The sequence below is a fragment of the Saccopteryx bilineata genome, chromosome 4 (genome assembly GCF_036850765.1).
Source record: "Saccopteryx bilineata isolate mSacBil1 chromosome 4, mSacBil1_pri_phased_curated, whole genome shotgun sequence".
In the NCBI taxonomy this organism is placed as follows: domain Eukaryota; kingdom Metazoa; phylum Chordata; class Mammalia; order Chiroptera; family Emballonuridae; genus Saccopteryx; species Saccopteryx bilineata.
Window position 1 is genome coordinate 296,937,349 of NC_089493.1, and position 26,939 is coordinate 296,964,287.

General features: G+C 55.9%; 1 protein-coding gene across 1 annotated transcript in view; it reads right to left on the bottom strand.

Moving 5' to 3' along the window:
• VWA3A (von Willebrand factor A domain containing 3A) overlaps positions 1–19,759 on the bottom strand; it is a 73,060-nt gene extending 53,301 nt beyond the window's left edge. The window contains exons 1-6 of the mRNA XM_066275894.1: positions 19,637–19,759; positions 14,535–14,659; positions 13,793–13,870; positions 11,504–11,558; positions 5,191–5,286; positions 2,506–2,612 (exon numbers count right to left, since the gene is read on the bottom strand). Coding sequence (XP_066131991.1) covers positions 2,506–2,612; positions 5,191–5,286; positions 11,504–11,558; positions 13,793–13,870; positions 14,535–14,659; positions 19,637–19,759 — 584 coding nt within the window. The remainder of the gene's footprint in view (positions 1–2,505; positions 2,613–5,190; positions 5,287–11,503; positions 11,559–13,792; positions 13,871–14,534; positions 14,660–19,636) is intronic.
• Between the last annotated feature and the right edge of the window lie 7,180 nt (positions 19,760–26,939).

Sequence of the window (26,939 nt, forward strand, 5' to 3'; positions counted from 1 at the left end):
GTGGGAGGGCAAGAGAGAGACAGAGAGGAAGGAGGGGGGGAGGGGGGGAGAAGCAAATGGGTGCTTCTCCTGTGTGTCCTGGCCGGGAATCGAACCCAGGACTTCTGCACGCCAGGCCGACACTCTATCACTGAGCCAACCGGCCAGGGCTGTCTTTCCGTGTGTGTGTGTGTGTGTGTGTGTGTGTGTGTGTGTGTGTATAATTTTTTTTTTTGAGAGAGAGAGAAATAGAAAGGGAGAGGAAAGGAAAGGGAGAGAGAGGAGAAGTGTCAGCTCGTAGCTGTGACACTTTAGTTGTTCATAGGTTGCTTCTCCTATGTATGTCTTGGGGGGGGGCTTAAGCTGTGCCAGTGACCGCCTTGCTCAAGCCAGCAACCTTGGAATCACGTCAAAGATCCCGCGTTCAAGCTGGCGACCCCACACTCAAGCTGGTGAGCCCGCGCTCAAGCCGGCAACCTCGGAGTTTTGAACTCGGGACCTCAGTGTCCCAGGTCGACGCTCTATCGACTGCGTCGCGACCGGTCAGGCTGCCTTTGCTCCTCGTAACTGCCCCATTTCCCTTTCAAACAGAGGAAGAACAAGTTCGGGACCAGCACCGTCTCCAGCCAATAGGTTTCAAGCTGAAATTTAGTATCATTGCTTTGTCTGCTTTCCTTGTATTTATATAAATATTTTGGCTACTTTCTAATGATGGCCAGAACCCAGGCTTCCTGGTTATGATGGCCCTGATCGAGTCTCCTTCAACAACACACAGGGCTGCTATAAAGAAAGTCGGTACCAGTGTGAGTGGTGGAGAGTACATATGGCAGAGATATGATAAACGTCACAGGAATCCGGGAGTGACAGATGTTGAGAAACTCCTGGACAGAAGACTCAAGGCCATTTCCAGGTTGGACAATGGAGATCAGGGGTTTCTCACTAAGGTGGAAATCACAGTCCAAAAAAAAAAAAAAATGCTCTCAGTCACCGAGAACCAACCATATGCCAGGTACTTATTTTTCATTTCATCCTTGCAACAGGTCAGCGAGGGGCAGGTGCCGAGGCCTCTTTCTGCTCGTGAGAGAGGTAACGGCCGGTAGAGGTGACCCCACGATGGTCAGAGCCAGGATTCAGAGCCAGCACGGCCAGAACTGAGTTGCCTCTCTGGCCGGACGGCAAGGGCCACCTCCACCCCCCAGAAGCCCCAGGACGAGATTTTTCTGGACGCTGCTCTGGGTTCTGATCCTGGCCCTGCCGCCTTGCACGTGTTCCCTAACCTGAGTTTTGGTCTCTTCATTTGCAAACTGGGGATAATAATGCTATTCCGTGTGTGTGGGCTACACATATGAAATAAGATAGTTCATGCAAAGTGCCTAGTGTGGTACTTAACACATGGTCGGGGGGGGGCAAGGATATTCCCTTCATGGGAAAGAAATTTCAACACAGTGGTATAAGCAGTGTGGTGTGTCTGTGCAGTGGAATACTCCGCAGCCATCGGCGAGAATGAGGCAGTCCTGTGCACAGGATGTTCAAAGTTAGGGGCAAGGCCAGTTGCTGGCCAGGGTGACAGGCTCCCCCTTACGCTTAAATAAAAGAGGGTAGGCCCTGGCCAGTTGGCTCAGTGGTGGAGCATTGGCTCGGCGTGTGGATGTCCTGAGTTTGATTCCTAGTCAGGGCACACAGGAGAATCATCCATCTGCTTCTCCACCCCTCCCCCTCTCACTTCTCTCTCTCTCTCTCTCTCTCCCTCCCTCTCTCTCTCTCTCTCTCTTCCCCTCCATTGGAGTGAGTTGGCCCTGGGTGCTGAGGATGGCTCCATGGCCTCTGCCTCAGGTGCTAAGAAGAGCTTGGTTGCTGAGCAATGGAGCAACACTCCAGATGGGCAGAGCATCGCCCCCTAGTGGGCTTGCCAGGTGGATCCGGGTCAGGATGCATGCAGGAGTCTGTCTCTCTGTCTCTACCTCCTCTCACTGAATAAAATAAATAAACAAATAAGGATAAACAGATATGTGACAGGCTGCCTGTGGGGGTAGAAAGAAGAAACTGTTACTGGGAGGAGAGAGGAGGACTTGGGAGACAGAGGTTCATTTGTTACTATTATTTATCCCTCATACTGTTTGGATTTTTGAAGGTTAGCCTGTCTTATTTTCCTTTTCTTATTTTCTTTGAACTTTCTTCTTTGTCCTTTTTTTTTTTTGCTCAATTCCCCTACACTCCTTACCCAGTCCTCTGCCCAGCTCCCCTATTCTTTTCATAACAATAAAAGTATTCGCTAATTTCCTGGGTAAAAGTGAAAGGTGCCTCGCCTTTCATTTGGTGGATCGCTTGTGAGGGCAAAACCCCTTTCTCCTAAAAGTTAGCGGCTGGTGGTGCCTCTGCTTTCGTGAATGGTTTTTTGTGGGTTTTTTGTTTTTTGTTTTAATTTCCTTATCCGATCGGGGGTCTTGAACACTCAATAAAGACATTCATACTCGGGGAGGAGAATGACCGGTGGACCATCCTGGCCAGGGCTGGGCGGTCACTCACCTGGAGGAGCTGACGTCCACAGGGTTTGGCCAGAGCGTGCTGGTGGTGGCACCGAAGGACAGGACATACAGCTTCTCCTTGTGGCTCAGCTGCTCGTCGACGAGGCTCTGGTGGACAGGAATGGCAGGGGAGGGAGGGGGTCATGAACAAATGAGAGGACAGCCAGACCTCCGGGGAAGCCCGACTCAGTCAGGGAGCAGCAGCGTCCTGGTCACCCCAGGGAGGAGTAACCAGATCTGGACACACACCTCCCCGCGCTGACTGGGCGAGAAAGGACAATTTAACCACCACTCCTGCCGGGGATAACCAGCGTCCGTCCGTCCACCCGACTAGCGGACTGGGCAGGAGGCAAAGGGTGAGGAGGAATTCCTTTCACTGACTCCAGGGACCATAGGAGCCAAAAGGGTGATCACACAGGGGAAGAGCCTAGCCTGGGAAAATCTGGGGAGAGGATCGGATTGGAGCAGGGCATGCGCCTCAAAAAAAAAAAAATCCAGGGAAGGGATTGGACAGGGGGCGGGCACTAGCACCGCCCCAGAAAAGCCAGGAAAGAGACTGGGTGGTCTGATAGAAGGCTGCCCTTTCCTGAACCCAAGGAAGCATCTGGAAGCTGGACAAAGAACCCAGCTCGTGCCCTCCGTGGAGCACACGGTTCGAATGTCCTCTTCAAGTGGACTTTTTGCCTTCCTGTCTCCCAAACTCCAAGGGTCCTCAGGAGACGTGCCACCAGGAGCAGTGAGCAGCGGCAGAGGACCAAGTTCACGCAGCTGCCACCAGAGCCTGCCCACTCTCTGCCTCCCCACGAGGACACTGTCACTCTTTTGCTCCAATAAATCTTGCCGCTATTGCTTAAAACTCCTGGAAGTCGCCTGACCAGGCAATGGCACAGTGGATAGAGTGTCAGACTGGGATGCAGAGGACCCAGGTTCAAGACCCCGAGGTCGCCAGCTTGAGCTCGGGCTCATCTGGTTTGAGCAAAAAGTTCACCAGCTTGGACCCAAGGTCACTGGCTCGAGCAAGGGGTCACTCGGTCTGCTATAGCCCCACGGTCAAGGCACATATGAGAAAGCAGTCAATGAACAACTAAGGTGTCGCAATGAAAAACTGATGATTGATGCTTCTCATCTCTCTCCGTTCCTGTCTGTCTGTCCCTATTTATCCCTCTCTCTGACTCTCTCTCTGTCTCTGTAAAAGAAAAAAAAATAATAACCCACAACTCCTGGATGTCCCAGAAATTCTTTTTCGATGACACCACAGAAGAGCTTGCCTACCTACTTCAAGCCTGTGCTGGCACACACCTGCCACGTCCTGGTCCTACTCCGGTCACGGAAAGACACTGCTGGCTCCCAGAGCCACGGGGCTGCGTGCAGCTGGGCTTTACCTGTCACGCTGCGGCCGGTCCCTCTGGGCTGGGGTGTGAGCGGTGCTGAAGCAGGGTCACTTGAGGGTCCGCTTAGTGACCCCTACACTGACCTTCACTTCCCACCCCCTGGGGATGTGGGCTGAGCACTGTGGCCGCCGACCCCAGCCTGACCCCATGGTCCCGTGGGGTGAGGACAGGGCACGGCGTCAGCCTGGGGATGAACCGTGTGACCTCGCAGGCTGCAGACCCCCGTTCTATTACGGCACAGCTCCCCAGGGCCGCCGCACGCCTGGGTCAGAAGTGCGGGTGGGGTGTGCATGCTGGCTACCCACCTGGGTGCACGATGGTTGAACCCTTAGCTGCGGCCCCCAGACAGGGAGACCGGACCTCGGGGACAGTGGTCTCTCTCCGAGGCGTGTGGGTTGGGGGTGGAGCTGTGGGCACGAGGCCAGCCTGCTCCATGTTCTTACACTGTGGCTGGTGAATAGCCAACAGCAAGATGCCTCTTCCCTCTTCTCTCACCCAGGACTTCCGCCTGCATGCCACCCACGGAAACGTGGTGTTGGCTAATATTAGACCAGCCCCCGGGGGATCTCTGGAAGTTCAGCCCTGAGGACATGTCATGAAGGTAAACCTGCATGGACCCCTGTCCCCTGATACCTGCTGAGACCAGGAACAGATATAAGCCCGGACAATGGGTCCATGTGGAGCCTTAAAAAAGTGTCTTCAAACTGGTTACTGCAGCAAAAGGGCCCCTAAAAGCTCTTGGTGTCCCCTTAACAGCAGTCCTCCACGTCGCTTTACGCTTTACGGAGACCACGGAGGTCTTTCCTGGGCCAGACTGTACAGAGCACTGAGCTTGTATAGGAAGTCCTGCCTGGGCCCCGTGAGGGGTCACTGTGCTCACCCCCATTTCACAGACTTTGTGTGGAGCACTGAGCTTGTACAGGAAGTCTTGCCGGACTCCGGCAGCCCCGTGAGGGGTCACTGTGCTCACCCCCATTTCACAGACTTTGTGTGGAGCACTAAGCTTGTATAGGAAGTCCTACCTGACTCCGGCAGCCCCATGAGGGGCCACTGTACTCACCCCCATTTCACAGATGAGGTAACTAAGGCACAGAGGGATGAGGGACTGAGGTTGCAGAGCCCAAGAGTGGGCGAGGTGGCTGAGGTCCGAGCCCAGGGCGTGTGGCCGCTCTGCTCCGGACATGCTGAGGGCAGGAGGGCCCGGGCCGGGAAACCAGAGCTACGCCACCACCACCATGATTTCCCGGCAGCAAGGTGGACAGGCTCCCGTGGAGAGATCGCTCCCAGCGGCTTACCATGAGGTCCTTCTGAAATTCTTCTTTCCCGGGGCCGTGGACGGCGGACACGCCAATGAGGAGGCCCACTCTGGACCCCCGGATGAGGCCAAACACCTGAAACCCAAAGGCCCCCAGGATGAGCAGCACGGCTCTGCACTGCCAACTCCGGAGCTTCTGCCCCGTGATGGGACTCATGGAGCCGCCCCCAACCCCCACCTCAGAGGGGCCGCAGAAGGAAGTCCCCGGTGACAGAGGAGAGAGTGGAACCCAGGTCCTGGCGACTGCTCCCACTCTGTGGCAGGCTAGCCTCACAAGTTCTGTGGGGTGGGTTTTTGTTTTGGGGTTGTTTTTAGTGATATTTACTGCCTCCTCTTAGGAAGTCGTACAGGTTCATGGCAGAACATTGGGAGCCGTAGGAAAAGCATCCTTTGTAGGGGATAAGGTGCGAGGTCTCACCACATCCGCTATCCGGTTTCATTTCTAGTCCTACATCCTCATGGATGTTTCTCCTTCTCGGCCAATCAAAGGCAGAGATGCTCAGCTGGCCAGCTGCCGGGCACCTCTGTGAGTTTCTCGTGAGGCTCCTAACCACCGTCCCCATCCATCTCCTTGGTCCATGTGGGGGGCGGGGGGGGGCATGTACCGTGTTTCCCCAGGTAGAAGACGCAAACCTTTTCGAAAAATTTGGAGTCTAAAAACTGGGTGTGTCTTACACAGTGGTTGTAGATTTTTTAAAAACTTTCATTTCCCACTTTTTTGCTCGTTTTTGCGCTCATTGTTGTAGATTTTTACTTGCGTTTCCTGCTTTTTGTGTGTGTGTGCTTGTCTTTTTTCAAATTTTGGACCCAAAATTAAGGTGTGTCTTATTCATGGGAGTGTGTTTTGTGTGTGTGTGTGTGTGTGTGTGAGTGACAGAGACAGAGAGAGGGACAGATAGGGACAGACAGACAGGAAGGGAGAGAGATGAGAAGCATCAGTCATAAGTTTTTCGGTGCGACATCTTAGTTGTTCATTGATTGCTTTCTCATATGTGCCTTGACTGGGGGCTACAGCAGACCAAGTGACCCCTTGCTCAAGCCAGTGACCTTGGGGTTTTGAACCTGGGTCCTCCACGTCCCGGTCCGACGCTCTATCCACTGCCCACTGCCTGGTCAGGCCCATGGAGAGTCTTATACATGGAGAAATACGGTAACTACCCACCCAGGTGCAGCTGCGTTGTGGGCTGGGGTTTTCATTCCTGTGACCATTCTTGACCATTCTCTAGAGCAGTGTTTTTCAACCAGTGTGCCGTGAGAAATTAAACATGGGTCCCCAAACTACGGCCCACGTGCTGGATACGGCCCATGGAGGTTATTTATCCGACCAGCCTCCAGCCGCCTCCATCCGAACATAAACATTCCCCTCACAATCCCTCCAGTTATCAGCGACAGGAAGAGTGGAGGCACAGGGAACGCTCACTGACCAATCACCTTCTAGGATTCATCCCGACCACTAGCGATGAACCAATAGTAGGCCGCCTCTCATCTACACCCAGGAAGGTCCCCGCTCGGGCTGCCGCGCACTTGTCATTGTGTGGCCTTGGCGAGTAGTTGAAGCTGCTACTCCTCCCCATGGTCCCGATTTCTAATCCTGGTCAGGACTGGAGGTAAATGTTGCCACCACTAGATGAAGCCTCAGCCTCACCTGGTTATGTCTATCCTGATGGTATATATAGATATTTGACCTTTTTCTTTTTAAAAGAGGCCCCCGCAGAGGGTGATATACAATGCATCACAATGTTATCTATATTGATATGGCCTCCTGAAGGGTCATCATCTTAAAGAGCTCAAATCTCTATATACACCATCAAAACAGACAGAACTAAGGCCCCTGCACCCAGCTGACCATGGGATTTGAACCCACAACCTCAGGGAGAACTCTAGTATTTATCAGAATCCTTACCTAGAAAGCAAACTTCTCAATCTGACAGTCGAGATGCTCTGAGGACTTATGATGTTACACAGGTACCCAACATTTTCTAAAACTGATTTTGTCCAGTCTCTATATAGAGAGAGTATTTGCTAAATTGATTTGAACCCACAACCTCGATGAAAGCTCCAGTATCTATTAGCGGGACTGTATATATGAGGGGATACATGGGACTGTATATATGAGGTTACATGGGGCTGTATATGAGGTTACATGGGACTGTATATATGAGGGGATGTTATGTGGGACTGTATTTATAAGGGGAGGTTACATGGGACTGTATATGAGGGGATGTTACATGGGACTGTATATATGAGGGGGTTATCCTTTTTTATTTAACTTTTTTAAAATAAATTATTTAAAATTTAAATAAATTCTAACAGTTGAGTGTCATTTTGTGTCATTTTGGTAGGTGGTGTGCCCCAGGATTTTGTAAATGTAAAAAATGTGCTGCGGCTCAAAAAAGGTTGAAAATCACTGCTCTAGGGGCCCTCGGTCCCATGTCATGCTCTTTTGCCCAGAGTCCTACTTCGTGAAACACCAGGGGGGCTTCCTGTTGAATTCACTTCCTGCTCACGGAGCAGAGCATGGGACACCTCTCTGAGACGCCTGCCTCCAGCCTCCCCTCTCTGCGTGCCTCTGGTGGCGATTTCTGCCTCCAATGTCACCAAGAAAACAGAAAAAAACCTGAAGGGTTTGTTTGCTTTTTAAAAAATCTTTCCAACAGAATCTGCCAGCCTGCCTGCCCGCTGTGCCCACACACGTGGCCTTTCTCAGGGGGCGGGGGACCCAGGGCTCACCCTCAACGCGCCCGGGCCAACCTTCCGGCTTGCACCACCAGATCTTTTCCTGTCTGACCGGGATGTTGCTCCCATCACCGCCCCTCCTGCCCGACGCCAGGGTCCTCCCTCTCTGTTGCATGACTCCCACGGGGACAGGCTACGGAATGACCCACCTCCCCGCGGGACGAACCCCTGGAGGACTCCCAGTTCTCTGCTGCCCATTTTAACAGCCCTTCTTTACCTCCTGCTCTAGTCAGCATAAAACCAAATGAATCTGAAACGTGAAAAAGAAAGCTACGAGTGACGTAGGGGTGACCAGTTCCCCCCTTCGGTTAGATAACTCCGTTCGTCCTGTCGTTGTGCCGATACCGCGTGTGAAACAATGTGACTGACTCTCTTACGGAAAAGCCCACGAGGGAAGGCCTGATGGCCGAGGGGTGACAGGTTCACTCTCTTCTCTGAGAACTCCGTCTGCCCCCCTGATTATCAAGCCCACCTGTGACTTATGTTAGAAGTGTGATCATGGCCCTGGCCGGTTGGCTCAGCAGTAGAGGGTCGGCCTGGCGTGCGGGGGACCCGGGTCGATTCCCGGCCAGGGCACACAGGAGAAGCGCCCATTTGCTTCTCCACTCCCACCCCCTCCTTCCTCTCTGTCTCTCTCTTCCCCTCCCGCAGCCAAGGCTCCATTGGAGCAAGGATGGCCTGGGTGCTGGGGATGGCTCCTTGGCCTCTGCCCCAGGCGCTAGAGTGGCTCTGGTCACGGCAGAGTGACGCCCCGGAGGGGCAGAGCATCGCCCCTGGTGGGCAGAGCGTCGCCCCCTGGTGGGCATGCCGGGTGGAGCCCAATCGGGCGCATGCGGGAGTCTGTCTGACTGTCTCTCCCCGTTTCCAGCTTCAGAAAAAAAAAAAAAAAAAAAAAAGAAGTGTGATCATGTCACTCAGTGGCGTGGTGAGTGGCCTGACCAGAGATAAGTCGCCTGAGACTCCAGCGTGGATTCCATGTCGCCCACCCGCCATGACCATTTGGCAACGGCTGTGAAGCACCTGCCCCCCTCCAAGTGGGTTTGTTCGGGGCCCCCACCGAAAGCAAGGACCTGGACTTAGCCGGCCACACGTCTCCACCACGAGAGTCAAGTCCCTGTCATTCAGCTTCTCTGAGCGTATTTGCCGGCTCAGTGGACTCCTGATGACTTTCATTTTATGCCGTGAACTACCTAGCAGACCCGGCTCTAACTTAATGATAATAACCGATTAAATAGTTTATCACGGCCCTGGCCGGTTGGCTCAGTGGTAGAGCGTCGGCCTGGCGTGCAGGAGTCCCAGGTTCGATTCCCGGCCAGGGCACACAGGAGAGGCGCCCATCTGCTTCTCCACCCCTCCCCCTCTCCTTCCTCTCTGTCTCTCTCTTCCCCTCCCACAGCCAAGGCTCCATTGGAGCAAAGTTGGCCTGGGCACTGAGGATGGCTCTGTGGCCTCTGCCTCAAGTGCTAGAATGGCTCTGGTCACAACAGAGCAACGCCCCAGATGGGCAGAGCATCGCCCCCTGGTGGGCATGCCGGGTGGATCCCAGTCGGGTGCATGCGGGAGTCTGTCTGACTGCCTCCCCGTTTCCAACTTCAGAAAAAATAAATAGGCCCTGGCCGGTTGGCTCAGCGGTAGAGCATCGGCCTGGCGTGCGGGGGACCCGGGTTCGATTCCCGGCCAGGGCACATAGGAGAAGCACCCATTTGCTTCTCCACCCCCCCCTCCTTCCTCTCTGTCTCTCTCTTCCCCTCCCGCAGCCAAGGCTCCATTGGAGCAAAGATGGCCCGGGCGCTGGGGATGGCTCCTTGGCCTCTGCCCCAGGCTCTAGAGTGGCTTTGATAGCAACGAGCGATGCCCCAGAGGGGCAGAGCATCGCCCCCTGGTGGGCAGAGCGTCGCCCCTGGTGGGCATGCCGGGTGGATCCCGGTCGGGCGCATGCGGGAGTCTGTCTGACTGTCTCTCCCTGTTTCCAGCTTCAGAAAAATACAAAAAAAAAAAAAAAAAGAAAAGAAAAAAAAATAAATAAATAGTTTATCACGACCACCCATTTCTCTGTGACCCACTCAGATGAGGCTGTCCCCTCCCCAGTCCTCCAAAGCCACCTCTGTCAAGGTGACCGACAACCCTGCTCTTGCCAGAATCCAACTGGTCAAGTCTAGGTTCTCAACTCTCTGGAGCTCTGAGTAGAGTAGGACACAGCATCAAACAAGCTGAAACCCTGCCTTGCCCATCGGTCCTTGTAGGACACGGCATCCTAGTCCTCAATCTCCCCGGCCAGACCAGCCCCTGCCCATCCTGAAGACAAAATATGGGGACCCCTGGGAACTACCCCGCCCTGTAGGGTCAGCCCCGCCTTGGATCAGGTTGCACCACAGTGTTTGAGAAGCCTTGGTGGGGAGGGTGGCGGTGTGTGTGTGTGTGTGTGTGCTCGGCCTTCAGCCTCTTCTGCGTCTATAGGCGGCTTTGTCAGCCTCCGCACCCTGTGGCCAGATAACCCTCCTCCTCCTCCGTAAGGAGCCAGCCGGTGCTCGTGCCGCGGGCTAGTCCCCCACACCCCTGGAAACCTCCCTCCCCAGTCACAACCACCAAGATGTCTCCAGCAAACGCCCCAGGTGAAAGCAAAGGGCCTCCGTTGGAGGAAAACAGGCTAAAGCAAATGAGAAAGAGAGAACGTCAAGGATTCATCGGCCCATAGTCACCTTTCTCCCCTCCGGGTCTGAGGAAGACATTTAGTCCAACTTTCAGGAGGAGGTGGGGGCAGAGGGTCACCCCTTAGTCCTGTAAAGCTCTTTCAGGGTCCGTGGTGAAAGGGGGGTGGGGGGAAGGGTGTCGGCTCTCGCCTGCCCAGGGCCCTCTGGCTTTCTATGTATGGCCCTCCGTCTCCCTGTCTCAGTGCACGAGGTTTGGGGGTGACCCCCTCCAGTCTTCCTCCACCCCCAGGAATGAGCACTAGCTCCAATCCCAGGGAGTTAGTATATAGCTCATCCACTTGGCCACTGTGTGTTTATCCCAGTGAGTCAATCCGAGGGCCTGGGAGGATGTACCAAGAAAGGTGAGGGGAGGGGAGAGAGGGGAGGGGAGGGGAGGGAAGGGGAAGGGAGGGGAGGGGAGGGGAGGGAAAGGGAAGGGAGGAGAGGGGAGGGGAGGGGAGGGGAGAGAGCGGAGGGGAGGGGAGGGAAGGGGAGGGGAGGGGGGCGGAGGGGAGGGGAGGGGAGGGGTAGTGAGGGGAAGGGAGGTCCCTATCGGCTTGTCGCTCTAGGTGGGAACAGGTGAGCTTAGAACGGATGCTGAGGACCATCGTCCCAAGCCTGGGAACAGCCTTCCAGAGAAGACAACCAACCCCAGGAGAGCAGAACCCAGATGCAAAGACAGGACAGCGTCCGAGCCCCTGGGCACAGCTGTGTCTGGACGCTCCACGCAGGTACGGTAGGTCAAGAATTTTTTTTTTTTGCTGAAGCCCACTGAAGCTGGAGGGGTCTGTCCTCTGCAGGAGGGGTCCTAGCAGCTCCGAGGGGCGTGCGGGGAAAGCGGCAAGGAAGGAAATTCAGGTCTGTTACCTTTTTGCTGTTTTCCGTGAGCCACTGAAGTCTCTGCCGATAGAGTTCAATAGCTCTGTCGAGAAACACCAGAAAAACGGGTCACCTGGAGGTCTGCTTCCTCGCTGGGCAGCAGCAGCCACGCACGTGGCAGGAAAGCGTGGGTGGGCTTATTTAATGCGTCTAAGGTGCGGGGGGGGGGGGGGGGGGGGGAAGGTCAGGCGCGAGGTAGTGGAGGGAGCTGAGGGCACTGTCTTCCCAGGCGGGGGGGCAGAGGGGAGCTGTGGGAGGGAGCTCCGCTGGCCACTGCTCCTGGGGATACAGGAGCGCCACGGTCCATCGGTCACTCAGCCGGCCAGGGGACGAGTGTGGGCTCTGGCAGGGTGGGGCTGCTCTCATGAGGAATGGCACTCCTGCCCCTCCCAAGTCTGTGAACTCGGGGGAGGGATCCCACCACTCAGAGGTGATCAGAGACACACCTGTGCACTTTCTCAGTGGATGAATGAGCAAAAAAACAAAAATTGAGAAACCTTTGTTTCCAAAAAATAATTAGCAAAACACTCCAGTGGCTGTTGGGAGACCAGCGTGTAACAGGTGCTCGAGGCTCAGCCCTGGGAATTTGGCTGATCTCCCCTCATGGAGGGCTGAGGGACCTGGGGGCCCAGAGGAGGGTCAGGAAGGCCCTTGGATGGGGGCCTCCGAGGCCATGGGCGGAGCACAGCGCTCAGGCACACACGAGTACAGGTGGGGCTGAGAGTGCCAACTTCATCACGAGACCCGCTGGTCTGGAGGATCCAGCCCTGCCATGTCCTAGCTGTGTGACCTTGGACGGCTGAGGCAACCTCTCTGAGCCCCAGTTTTATCGTCTCCGATAGGAAGATAACGATGAGACTCTAGCGTGAGTCAACCTGTTTTAAATCAATGCACTGAAAGGCAGTCCCTTGAAAATCAATTTGTCAAATGACTCATTAACCTAATAAATACACTTCAACATTCCTTAACAACATGTTGAATTAGCAATTAAAACCAATCAACCAAGATATTGCAGAATGCTTTAAAGCCTGTTGAAAACTTCCAACCCAATAAAAATGGCTATAAACCTGACCAGTGGTGGCACAGTGAACTGAGCATCAACCCGGGACGCTAGGGGCCCAGGTTTGAAACCCCGAGGTCACCAGCTTGAGCGCGGGGTCACCAGCTTGAATGTGGGATCATAGACATGACCCCATGGTCGCTGGCTTGAGCCAGGGGTCACTGGCTCAGCTGGAGCCCCCCAGTCAAGGCACGTATCAGGAGCCTTCAGTGAACAGCTAAGGTGCCACAACTATGAGCTGATACTTCTCATCTCACTGTCTGTCTCTCTCGGTCTCTCGCTCACAAAAGAGAAAAAGAAAAAAGAAAAAAAGCTATAAAAGTTCCAGTCAAAATGTTTTGATGAATTTAGCAATTGACTTTTCGTTGACTTTAGAGTCATATAATATTTCAGGTTGTTCTGGGGATAGCCGAGTTCCTAACACATTATTAAAGGTTAGCTATGAATTATTGTGACCACGTTGTAGGAAAACCCCAGGAAACACTGACCACGGGCGGGCCACGGGCTGCAGAGCCAGGATGGGGGGCCACGGGCTGCAGAGCCAGGATGGGGGGCCCCGGGCTGCAGAGCCAGGATGGGGGGCCCCGGGCTGCAGAGCCAGGATGGGGGGCCCCGGGCTGCAGAGCCAGGATGGGGGGCCACGGGCTGCAGAGCCAGGATGGGGGGCCCCGGGCTGCAGAGCCAGGATGGGGGGCCACGGGCTGCAGAGCCAGGATGGGGGGCCACGGGCTGCAGAGCCAGGATGGGGGGCCCCGGGCTGCAGAGCCAGGATGGGGGGCCACGGGCTGCAGAGCCAGGATGGGGGGCCACGGGCTGCAGAGCCAGGATGGGGCGCCTGCATGCGCTGCCAGAATCGGGTGTGGGCGCGGGCAGCCTGCCTATTTCGAAAGACCTTTACAAAAGCATGCAGCCAACCCCACTGGTCACTGGAAGTGGTCACTCTTCACCACGACGCATCAGCTGAGGTTGCGAGGTTTTACGTGTTTCTCCACAGGGATGCATCGATTTTTAAAAGGCGGTGAAACACAGATAGGGTCCAACCTCTTCATCTGAGAGGAAAGGATATCAATCAGGCTAGAGGCAGGAAGATGTTTGCCCAAAGCCCCACAGAGACTGGTCGTCTGTCCAGAGTGGCTTTGCCGCTGCAGCAAGGAGGCCATCCGTGAGCTCTGGGGAGGTGTGGGGGGGTGGCCGGCAGGACACCGAGGGACACTTACTCAGAGAGCTTTGATTCAAACCGCTGGAGGATCCGGGCTGGGAAATGCATCTTCTCCACGGCATGGCCGCCCTCCTCCCTGAAGGAGGAAAGCCCTTAAGGAGGGGGTCTGTGGGCCGGTGGGGCGGGGAGGGGGCGGGGGAGTCCTGAGGGGGGAGTTGGGGAGGCGGGGAGGGGGGCGGGGGAGTCCTGGCAGACAGGGGGGGGCTGGGGGGCCGGGGAGGGGGGGGAGTCCTGGCAGACCAGGGGTGGGGGGGTGGGGCAGGGAGGGGGCGGGGGAGTCCTGACAGACTGGGGGGGCTGGGGGGGCAGGGAGGGGGGCGGGGGAGTCATGGCAGACCCGGGGTGGGGGTGGGGGTGGGGGTGGGGTGGGGGGGCGGGGCAGTCCTGGCAGACTGGGGGGCTGGGGGGGCGGGGCAGTCCTGGCAGACTGGGGGGGGCTGGGGGGCGGGGGAGTCCTGGCAGACCGGGGGTGGGGGGGCGGGGGGCGGAAAGGGGGCGGGGGAGTCCTGGCAGACCGGGGGTGGGGGTGGGGGTGGGGGGCGGGGGAGTCCTGGCAGACCGGGGGTGGGGGTGGGGGGCGGGGGAGTCCTGGCAGACTGGGGGGGGCTGGGAGGTCGGGGGAGTCCTGGCAGACCGGGGGTGGGGGTGGGGGGTGGGGGGTGGGGGGCGGGGGGCGGGGAGGGGGGCGGGGGAGTCCTGGCAAACTCGGGGGGGGGCCTGGGGGGGGCCTTCAGACTTACAGCGTGGCGGTGCTCTGGCCGATCAGGTCAGCCAGGGTGAGTTTCTCAGACTTTAAACTGTGAGCAGAAAGCCAGTCCTGGGGGTCAGCCCTCGGGGAAGGCTGGGTCTCGTCCGCCTGCAGCCGCTGTGGGACAGAAGCCAGAATCAAGCAGGACACCGCGGACAGGGCGAGGTCGAGGGAGGGTGCCTGAGGGTCTCCGTTCTCTCCTCCACACGGGCCGCCCCAGGGCCGACCCTCGGACAGGTCTCCTGGGCAGCAGACGTTGGAGATCTCGCCCTGCTCGCTGAAGGAACAGACAGACGCCTGCGGAGGCCCGAGCCCCGGGCCGGCTGCCATCTGTCACCTCCCCCCTAAGACGCGGCTGGGGCGTCACGCGTTCAGGGGTCACTCCCCACGGCCTGCCCTGTGCAAGGCCCAGTCTGCAGACATACAACAGGGTATGTCTGGTGGCCGAGGCCACGGAGGTTCTCACTGGACTTGGGCCAACAGCAGAGGAGCCGTGGAGCCGGAAAGCATCCAGCCATCCTGTCGATTGGAGGCTCGCAGAGACCGGCGAGTGAACACACGAAGGGGACCCCGCTTTGTGCGGTGGCCCGAGAGCGATCAGGGAGACCCGGCCCCGGAGGGCAAGCACCTGAGCCTCCCCCAGACCACACACACACACACACACACCTGGAGCCTCCCACAGACCACACACACACACACACACACACGTGGTGTGGCCGCGGCTCACGCACTCATCAGGCAACGCGCTTGCAGCCGCCAAACCCGCCCGCGCGAGCCCGACACAGCTGCTGCCCCACGAACAGCCCGACCACGTGAGACCACAGCACTCGGACCCGCCCACCACGTCGGCAGCAGCTGGCCTAGAGGGTCAGGCCCCGGTCAGCGACGGCTGCTTTCCTATTTCTCCTGTCCCGTTCCCAGCCCGGGGACCAACCAGAGACAAAGTCACCTCGGCCCACAAAGCAGTCACCTGGCACGCCTGGTGGGCAGAGTCAGACTCCTCCTGGCAGCTCCTTCGGGCGCCCCTGGCGGTCCCTTTTCTGAACCCTGTCCATCTCTCTCAGCCCCCGACCAGCATCTGAGACCCTGCCAAGCCCAGGGGACAGTGGCGGACTGCTCTCACCGGGGGTGTCTCTGTGCTTTTCCTCCCTCGCCTTCTCTGTGCCGTCTCAAGGGGGCGAGTCCTGCCCCGCTATCAGTTGCACCCCCCCCATAAACGTTTGTTGACCGACTCACAGAAGACGGGACGGGGCTGGACACAGGAGCAGCAGGTGACAGGGTCAGAGTAAGGCCGTTCCACTGACCGGGAAAGGCAGGCAGGGAGAATTTAGGTCATGTGACCAAAGCTACACAGCGAGGACCTGGTGGAGCTGGGATTCGAACCCGCAGAGAATCGCTCACATCATGCTGGCAACCGCAGTCTGTCGTCTTTGAATGGGCACCCCGCCGTGACCATCTTCATTCAGAACTGAGAGGGAGGCCTGGCCTGGGGTGGCGCAGTGGATGAAGTGTCGAGGACCTGGAACGCTGAGGTGGCGGGTTCTAAACCCCGGTCTTGCCCGGTCAAGGCCCAGAGGACAAGCAGTCAACGCACAACTAGAGCGAAGCAGCTGTGTGGATTCTTCTCGCCCCCCGCCCCCGCCCCTCCTCTCCTCTCTCTGTCGACATCAGCACAACAAAACCTTAAAAACGTTTTGAGCCTGACCGGGCGGTGGCGCGGTGGAAAGAGCGTCGGACTGGGATGCGGAGGACCCAGGTTCGAGACCCTGAGGTCGCCAGCTTGAGCGCGGCCTCATCTGATTTGAGCAAAAGCTCACCGGCTTGGACCCAAGGTCACTGGCTCAAGCTAAGGGGTTACTCGGTCTGCTGAAGGCCCGCGGTCAAGGCACATGTGAGAAAGCAATCAATGAACAACTAAGGTGTCGCAACGAAAAACTGACGATTGATGCTTCTCATCTCTCTCCATTCCTGTCTGTCTGTCCGTCCTTCTCTATCCCTCTCTCTGACTCTGTCTCTGTCTCTGTAAAAACAAAAAAACATTTTGAGAATAAAACGAGACTGAGAAGGTAACTTTTTGCTTAACGTCCGGCACTCAGGAAGGCGGCCACCCTCCCTACGAACACTAGGTGGCACCTGCGCCCCTCTCGGGACTCCTCGTCTCCCGGTGGGCGGAGCCTCGTTCCCCTCTCTTCCCTTGTCCTCGCCTTGGACACGACGCCATCGCGTTTGTGGGGCGACACGGACGTGGTCGCATTCGTGCTGGGAGATTCACAATCAGGGGCGTTGTTGGATTTGGACGGGAGGGCCCCGTGACTGCACTCTGAAGGGTGCGCTTCTCCGTGAAGACGAGGAGGACCCCGGCCCTGGGGCACCCCGGCCCCCTCTTTCTCAGGAGGCTTCCTGGGAGGCCCCGACTGCAGGCTGAGGAACGGAGGACTGGTCCCCGTGCGCCTGGGAAGCCACGTGTGTCTGTCACTGTGGGCAGGCAGCGAGCTATTCACGGGAAAACCAGCCAAGGGGAATCAGACATGATGTTTTTATAAAACTGGAAAAGCCCGCTGCGTGAGAAACTGCAACATTCCAATTAGCTTCATTTGCTAGAAGGCCCACCTGCCCTCAGAGTCCACTGCGCCCTGGAGCCCTTAGACCTGAGCCTGTTAGGACAAGAACAGGTGTGTCCAGCCACCCCCACCCCCACGCCCCACCCCCCAGGGTAAAACCAACTCACACCAAACCCTGGGGGGGAAGGCTTCTCCGCCTAGCCTGGAAGCAGAATCTGATTGGTCCATGAATGGGCGGAACCAACACACCAGCCCACGAAATTTCAAAGAAGCTGATTGGTTGGGTTTAAAGGACTCTACACCACGCGTTTCACAGAGATGGGACCCCTTGTTCTACCCTTTCTGTCCGTCCTTCTCGCTGCCGTCCTGCTGAGGGAAACTGGGGAGCCCCCTTTGCTCCCTGCTGCGTGGGCTGGCCGCTGGGCAGTCTCCCCAGGGCAGGCTCGGGGCAGCGCCTGGATGGACTGAGCCTTCATATGAGCTAAACTGTGTGCAGAGTATGGGGCTCCTTTTTTTTTTTTTCTTTTTTTTTTTTGACAGAGACAGAGAGAGGGACAAACAGGGACAGACAGACAGGAACGGAGAGAGATGAGAAGCATCAATCATCAGTTTTTCATTGCAGCACCTTAGTTTTCATTGATTGCTTTCTCATATGTGCCTTGACTGGGGAGCTACAGCAGAGCGAGTGACCCCTTGCTCAAGCCAGTGACCTGGTGGAGCTGGGATTCAAACCCAGAGAGAATCGCTCACATCATGCTTGCGACTGCAGTCTGTTGTCTTTGAATGGGCACCCCGCTGTGACCATCTTCATTCAGAACTGAGAGGAAAGCCTGGCCTAGGGTGGGTGGTGCAGTGGATGAAGTGTCGAGGACCTGGAATGCGGAGGTCGCAGGTTCGAAACCCTGGGCTTGCCCAGTTGAGGCCCAGAGGGCTCAAGTCAGTGACCATGGGGTCATGTCTATGATCCTACACCCAAGCCAGCGATCCTGTGCTCAAGCCAGCGACCTCAGTGTTTTCAACCTGGGTCCTCCGCATCCCAGTCTGATGCTCTAGCCACTGCGCCACCGCCCGGTCAGGCTGGGCTTTATTCTTTATACCGGGCTGACTGAAGACCAGATGAGGATTTTTTTCCTCAGTGGGACAGACAGATATAAGACATTGGGAATCTGTGAACCTTCTGTGTTCAACTCCGAATAGGTCTTCCTGCGGGAGCCTAGGCTTCTCGAAACGCGGGTCCAATGAAACGCTTTTTATACGACAGGGAACACGCACCCCGTCAGAAGCACATCCCGGACCTTGTATCATTTATAGGAAATTAGATGAAATCAAGGCATAGCGTCCACATCTGAAGCCACTGAAAGAACCCTTCAGAATCTCAAGACTCGATCGGCAGTTCCTCATTCATTGCCTTTTAGTGACACTTGCTTTTCCCGTAAATGCCCACACTTGAGAAAAGTAAGACATGACTGTTTTCCTGGTTGTTTCATTGCCGGCATTAAAATGGTATTGTTTTGGACAGATTAGCATTTCACAAGTGTGATATTCAAAACTCCGGGGTAGATTAGATAGATGGGGTTACAGGCAGGCTTGTACCTGGCTACTCCTAGTGACAATCATTTCTATGGTGTGAAGAATTCTAGGCCCTGGGCAGTTGGCTCAGTGGTAGAGCACCAGCCTGGTGTGCGGATGCCCCAGGTTTGATTCCCAGTCAGGGCACATAGGAGAAGCACCCATCTGCTTCTCCACTCCTCCCCTTTCTCTCTCTCTCCTCCTCCTCCTGCAGCCATGGCTCAGTTGGTTTGAGGGAGTTGGCCCCGGGCACTGAGGATGGCTCCATGGCTTCTGCCTCAGGCGCTAAAAAATGGCTCCATTGCTGAGCAACAGAGTAATGGCCCCAGATGGGCAGAGCATCTCCCCCTTAGTGGGCTTGCCCGGTGGATACTGGTTGGGGTGCATGCGGAGTCTGTCTCTCTGCCTCTCCTCCTCTCACTGAATAAAAGAGAAAAAAAGAAAAAATTCTGAGTTCCAGACAATCCAGTCCCCATCTGGGGAAGATGGCTCACACATTGAGTTCGTCTAAAACCAGAATCCTGGTTATTCCAGAGGTTAATTCTTCCGCCATAACTCTCTTCCTCTAATCCCAATTCACAAAAACCAACTTTTAGATCTAGGCGTTGGGGAATCTAAAAGAAAGATTTTAGGGAATCCTAAAAGAAAACCTAATCTCAAGAAGGGGATATTTAGAATTCACTCCCTTAGGTTTTGATAACCTGGACAGAGTCTTCTTGGCATGCTCCAGAGAATCTCATGATATGCCCAAGAGAACTACAAATTTTCCATAAACAGCATGGACATTCTTCAGTCATTTCTAAAGGCAGGGGGTTAGAGATGACCGCTTCAGCCCTGGCATCATCCCATGTGACGAGAAGAGATGCCCAGAGGTAGACACATTCCGCACTCCCTCATTCCTGTGTGTAAACGCTGGGTCTCAGTTAAAGCACCAAGGATTTTTTTTTTTTTTTTTTTTTTTTACCAGTAAGTCCTGCGTCCGGTTAACGTGCGTCACCAGCAGTCCGCTGGCTGGATTTTGGCCAAGTCCACTGACATCCTTCCGGTTCAACGGCTTCTTTGGATCTCCGTCAGTGATGCTCTTCATGCTGTAAAACAAAGTGATTTGATCAGTTGCCCCAGCACCGGACATTGGTTCCACGTGGCCCGTGCCTCCGGAAACATTTTATTTCCGGTCACAGGGGAGGGTCTCTGTCGAGACCCTGTAGACTCTGGGTTCATGAGGAATTTCATTCTCTTGTTCTGGTCGGTCCCTGGAGGCAGCAGGGATTTCCCAACTCCCAAGAGCGAAAGGTGAGTGTTGTTGGTGGTGTTTTCATTTGCAAAACCAGAGACGATGCTCACCTGTGATTTTCCAGAGACGTACGATCTTGACCGTGGAAGTGACTCGATGGTGTAGCCGTGATAAAGACACTCAACGCTCATTTCCCTGGGGAGGGAAAGAACGCCGGGAAAGAGAAGGGTAAGCGTAGCATAGCGACCGCCCCCGAGGGAGTGTCTCTCTTCAGCTCACCTCTCCTTGAATTCATCCAACAAACCCAGCACCTGGCACAAAGGTGTCGGGCCGTGAGCGAGGTGCTGAGGGTGGACCGATGAACCGGGGAACGAGGGTTTCTCAGTCTCGGTCCTTTTGACGTTTTGGACCGGATGCTTCTTTGCTACGAGGTCGCCTCGTGCATTTGGGAATGGTCATCAGCGTCCACGGACTCTGCCTATGGGATGTCGGCCACCCTCCTGTTCCCCAAGTTGTGACAACCCCAAAATATCTCTCAGACACGGCCGGATGTCTCCTGGGAGCACAGTCACCCAGCTGAGGACCACTGAGCTAGTTAGCCACGGTCCTCTGTCCTTCACAGAGCTTGATTCTGGAAGGGGGGTGAGGGATGGAGGGGAAAGTTCAAAGAGACTCATTACAAATCGTGGAAAAGTGCCCACGAAGGAACCAGACTGGGTGACACAACAGAGAAGGGTCAGGAACAGGGCCTCCCTCTGCATCGGGAAGGTGGTCAGCGGAGGTGTCCTGCGGGCACAGACCCCCCTCTGGCAGGACGAGGAGGAGGCGGCCAGGTTGAGAGTCTAGTGAAGGCTACACGAGGCAGAGAGCACAAAGCAAGGGGCCACAGCGAGCGTGAGGAGGAGGGGAAGAGAAAAACGCCGCGACAAGGTGGGATTTTGGCAAGACACGGCGGGTGCGAGACCCCAGCGGGAGAGGCGGCCTGGGTGTGCGGGCGGGCGCACCGCTACGACATCATCGCACAGAGCCCAGCGGTGGGGTGGTGACCTGCTGATCTTTGTTGGGGGGTCTTTCATCCTTTATTTGGAGGCTGCTTTGTTCTTTTGGGGGAGCATCATGTGGCAATGTCTCTTCAAACGAAACCAGCCGAAACCGGCTCTCCTGGGGCGTGCTTTGCAGGGAGGCTCAGGGGCAGAGACGCTGCAGGAGACCCAGAGGAAGAGCTCCGGAACCCGGACGGGACGACCGTGGGGTGCCCGGTGGCTTTCCAGGGACGGATTCCGAGGAGGCGGGCGTGACCGGCGTGGGGGCCCAGGAGGAGGGCCGTGGAACGAGGCCACGTGCTCGGGGCGCACGCTGGACCTGGGGCTTGTTCCCCCGTCGGCACGACGCCCGGGAGAGGGGGCCTTTCCAGCCCTGCCCGCTTCCAGCCCGTCGTGGCCGCCAAGAGGACCCCACAAGACCAGGGTCGTCGCCGAGAGGACCCCACAGGACCGGGGACGCGGAGGGGCCTCTGTCCACGACGGAGTCCACGGCCCGAGTGTGGCGTGCTGGCGTTCGCAAGGGCGGCCTTGTCAAGCACTTCCGAGTCTATACCCGAGCGATCCTCCAACCGTGAATGTTTTTAGGGTGTGCCTACGGGGTGTCCGAGAGCACTGGCCCGGGGTGGGGGGCGGAGGGGAAGGGAAACCTTCGTGCAAATAAAAACCTCACTGGGGAGGACTCCTCAGAGCACCCCATCTGACACAGCAGCCCCTCCACCGGGATCTCTTTTCTTCTAGCACATTCCATCATCCAATGTTGTCTCCTCTCCCTCCTGCCCCCGGGCCCCCACTGGAAGGACGACCCGGGGGCCAGGAACTTAGCTCTGCCTGCTGCGCTAATACTTTTGCCGAAAACTAAGGTGACCGATCGTCCTCCTTCAGGGAAAACAGTCCTTCTCTTGTAAGTTCCGTCCTCCCTGGAAAAGCGTCCTCCTGCACGTCCTCATTTCGATACCGGAAGACTGTCTGTCAATGTCCGTATTCAGTGGATGCGGAGTCGATCCATTGCGTGTGATGTGACGTATTTGTATCTAAATGAGCACTTTTTTCTTACATTTATTATTAAAAATTAATAGGCATGTAAGCATAATGACTATATAAAATATTACAAATGTTTTTATGATGCATTGATCATATTACAGTGTATCATTGTTGCCATGAATACAATGTTTCTTTTATTTCCGATACTGTTTTTCTTCCATTTCTTTTTGTCCCCCTTTTCATTATAAAAGAGTTGGTCACCTTACTAAAGCAGTACCTAGAACAGTGGTCCCCAATCCCCGGGCCGCGGACCGGTATCGGTCCGTGGGCCATTTGGTACCGGTCCGCAGAGAAAGAGTAAATAACTTACATTATTTCCGTTTTATTTATATTATATTTCAGTCTGAACGATGTTTTATTTTTTAAAAAATGACCAGATTTCCCTCTGTTACATCCGTCTAAGACTCACTCTGGACGCTTGTCTCGGTCACGTGATACATTTATCCGTCCCACCCTAAAGGCTGGTCCGTGAAAATATTTTCTGACATTAAACCGGTCCGTGGCCCAAAAAAGGTTGGGGAACACTGACCTCTAGAACATAGTAGCTCCCTCCCCCCCACTCCGAATATTTGTGGAGTAAACGTACTCAGGACAAGTACTCAGGACAAGTCGGGAGTTTTGTCAAGGGTGGGTCGCCTCTCACCCTGGGGGAGTGGTCACAGGCGGGAACAGGCAGCTTGGTCCTGGGTTAGGGACAGAGGCAGCCCTGATGAGTGGATGCAAGATGCTCTTCAGGTGATTTCCTGTTCTGCTCACAGCTGGACCTCACTCAGACTCCCCTAACCGTCCAGGAGAATGCCATGCCAGTGTCTGCATCTTTCAGCTGCCAAACAACCTCCCGTCTGGCCCCCCGTCCAATCCGTTTGACATCCTGCGGCCGGAATGATTTTTCCGGTCCGCGTAGCTGTTCGTCCTGCTGCGTGTTCAGACCCAGCCGTGGGTCCTCGGGGCCACGGACAGTCACGTGGAACCTTCTTTGCCGGGCTTATCGTTACGTCGGGATGCTCCCTGCTTACCTCTTCATCTCATCTCTCATCCTCCTGCGTCCCTGGCCACGCTCACCCATACTTGTTATTTCATGCCTTTCTTTCCTCAAGTTGGACCGACTTTTATTTATTTTAGTTTTAATTTTTTTTTTTACTGAGAGAGAGAGAGAGAGAGAGAGGAATGGAGAGAGATGAGAAGCATTAACTCGTACCATTTCCCCGAAAATAAGACTTCCCCTGAAAATCAGATCTGGTGCGTCTTTAGGAGCAAAATTAATATAAGACGCTGTCTTCTTTTCGGGGAAACACGGCAGTTGTGGCACCTTAGTTGTTCACTGATTGTTTTCTCACATGTGCCTTGACCTGGGGGGGCTCCAGCTGAGCCAGCGACCCCTCGCTCAAGCCAGCGACCTTGGGCTCCAGCCAGAGACCGTGGAACCCTGTGGACGATTCCTCGCGCAAGCCCCCGACTTCGGGGTTTCAGACCCGGGACCTCAGCGTCCCAGGACGATGCTGTCTCCACAGCACCACCGCCCGTCAGGCAAGCCGGACCTACGTTTAGAAATGTCCTCTGACCTTTCTATTTGCTAAAAACAATTCAGGAAGTCTCTCCTGATCCCGCTCACTGCCTCCCCCCCACCCCAAGTCCCAGTGAGAAAACCGTGTTCTGCCATTTCCACCCCACCCCCGCCCCGTTTCCCACACGTTGTCTGGTCCTTCTCCGGACGAGCCCCACTCCTTGTCTGCCCCTGTGCCCCCCAGCGCCTGGTGCAGTGCCCGGCGTGGAGGGCGCCGCCCCCTGAGACCCGGGCTCCCCAAGGCTCCCTCTCCATCCCGAGCTCAGGGTCCCCCCAGCCTCGCTCTGCCCACCTCTGTCGGCCCCCCCACGACGCTCGCCCTCACACCTGCGTGTCTCCGCTGACGTCGCCGTCCCCGGGGGAAGGGACCCCGGTCATCACGGCAGGACTGCGCTTTTCCTGATCCAGGCGTCCCCTTCTCCCGAAAGCCACTCACTCGGTAGTGAAGCTTGTCCTGCAGGGCGAGTGTTAGCTGGTCTCCAAGGTAACAGCCCAGGGCACCGCAGCGGGAGGGAGGGAACAAAACACCTGCCCCACGGCAGGGAAGGAAACCTCCAGGCTGGTAACCGCCTCTCCCCAGGGGCTCCCTGCTTTCCCCCACCCCCATCAGTGCCTGGCAGCAGGCTCAGTGCCTGCGTCCTGTATCTGGACCCTCTGGGCCAGCAGGGAGCTCGGGTTCAGCACCAGTAGAGCAGCTGGCGCCTGGCGGAGGTCGGAACAACTGGGCCCCGGGCGCCCAGGCCAGAGGCCCCCACCCTCTCGCCCTCCTCAGGGCTGGCCGTCCCCACCCCCACCCAAACCCGACGGTCACAGCAGCTGACTCAGAGCCGTAGCCTCAGGAGAGAGCACCTAGGCCACCGTCCCTAAACCCCGGTGTCCTTCGGAATCCCCTCTCCAGGTTGCCGGCAGAGAAGACACAACCCACACACCGCGGTCAGGTCCGGTCCAGGAGACGGACGCCGCCCTGCAGGTGAAGGTGGGAACAGGGATCCCTCACAGTGGCCCCAGGTGATTATGAGGTCACCAGCCCTTCCCACCACCCCCCTCTCACAGTTGGGGATTTCTTCGATTCCTTTTATGGGCGTCACGAGAGGGGAAATGCCGTATCACGTGGTTTTTCTCGTCCAGGTCGGTTATCAGAGTCACTGCCTTCACCTTCCGGACCGTGGGTTTTATAACTCGGGACATACGCAGCAAGCGGTGGGCGTCCGTACGGTGGAGAACCCCTCCCCTCCGAGGTCGACCCTGGCAGTGGCTCCCGTAGGCCAGCTCAGGAAGAACACCCTCACACGTCACTTTGGGCAGAAGTCAGGGACTGAAGGCAGGACGGGTGGTAAGCCCGGGGCGTGTGGTTCGGGCCACCAAGGCAGGGCAGAAGGGTGACCCGCGGCCGGAAGGAGGCCAGAGGAGGTAAGCGTCACCAGAGACCAGGGCAGCCACCGGCCAGTGACTTCTCTGAGAACCAGAGGTGACGCCTTTGTGCCACCCTAGCGGCTGCCCCAGGCGGGGGAGGGCTGCCCAGCTGTGAGACCATTTTTGGAGACCCAGGGACCCAAGACAGAGTTCACTGCCCTCACGACAGACCGTCCCCAGTTACGAACGAGATGGGTTCCCTGGGTTTGTGGTTGGGTTGAATTTGTATGGAAGCTGGAACAGGTACGTTTCCCGATTAGATACAACTTAGATGCTTGTCTTCACATGGTATTTATTTCTACCATCTGTGCCTACGAATCAGGGGTGAGATTCAAATAACTGAACAGCTGGTTCTCTGCCCTAATGACGGCTTTAAGTAAAAAAAAAAAAAAAAAAAAGACGATATATCGAAAGGTAGTTTATTATTTGATGCATGGAATGCTTAAATAAGAACAATAAAAGAGGTACACAAAACTAGATTATAGGAGTTTTAAAATGTTAATGAAAAAACATTAAATAATACTTGACAACAACAAAGAAAACAACAAAAGGGTTATTTAAGCTATTTCCATACTGATTCTTGATTGGCGTCCTCACTTGCAAGTTTTTTCTCCTATGGACAGAATGAACGTGACTATGGGCGTTTAGAATACGCTGGTGCGCAGATGAACATTAAAAAAGAATAAGGGAGCCTGACCAGGCGGTGGCGCAGTGGATAGAGCGTCGGACTGGGATGCGGATGACCCAGGTTCGAGACCCCGAGGTCGCCAGCTTGAGTGCGGGCTCATCTGCTTTGAGCAAAGCTCACCAGCTTGGACCCAAGGTCGCTGGCTCGAGCAAAGGGTTACTCGGTCTGCTTGAAGGCCCGCGGTCAAGGCACATATGAGAAAGCAATCAATGAACAACTAAGGTGTTGCAATAAAAAACTGATGATGGATGCTTCTCATCTCTCTCCGTTCCTGTCTGTCCCTATCTATCCCTCTATCTGACTCTCTGTCTCTGTAATAAATAAATAAAAAAGAGTAAGCAATGTCAATTTGTGATTTCCACACTGGGCGGCTGCCCAGGCGCCCACCTTAGAAAGAACCCTGATGACAAACACCATTTGAACAACCGGTTCTACGAACTCAACAAAATATTAGCTATCGGTTCTGCCGCGCTGGTGCGAACTGACTGAATCCCACCCTTGATATAAATTCTTAAAGATTTTCAAACACAACCTTACACAGTTGTGGACGACGCAGAAGGTGACAGACTTGTGGAGAGGCTGGGGCTGGTGTCCGGGTCAGGGTTTGCTTCTGCTGCTGGAGTCGGTTCCGTGAAGTTGGCATCCAGGGAGGTCGGCACAGAGATTTCCTTCCTCTCGTCACAGATGGCCCTGTGGCAGCTCAGCCCTTCGGTGACTGTGCGGAAACCTCGGGTGAACCTCCCTCTGTCAGGATCTTGCTCCTCTCACTTTGCCGTTCCTGCTTCAATGAGACGGCAAACCTCAGCTAACTCTTCTGCAGAAAACATTTCTGGTCCTGGAGCATCTAGGTCCCTGTTTTCTTCCCAGAATGCCGCTCTCTGCTGCTCTAGTTCCGCAGGGGCTTCCCTGGCTGGTTCTCTGCCGTGGGAGTCGAGGAATCTATGGTGTCACGTTCACTGACGTCCGGCGGCAGCTGACCACCAGGAGCCCTCACGGCGCGCGGTTCCTGCTACGAGCTGTACGTACGTTGGATGTACGTACGTTGGATGTTTTTTAACTCGGGTTTTCGACGTTTCACAAGAAGTGAGACCCAGCACGGCAGGTGTTGCTCCTGCTTGAGCCGACAGGACACGGGTGTTCTGGACGTGGCCGAGCTGGACGCGTGAAGCAGAGTTGTCCAGGCAGCAGGACCAGCCAAGAGGAGAGCTGTGAGCGGGGACCGTCTTGCTCAGAGATCCTGAGACCGTGTCCACTCCTGACGGCCCCCGGTGAGGAACTGGCACA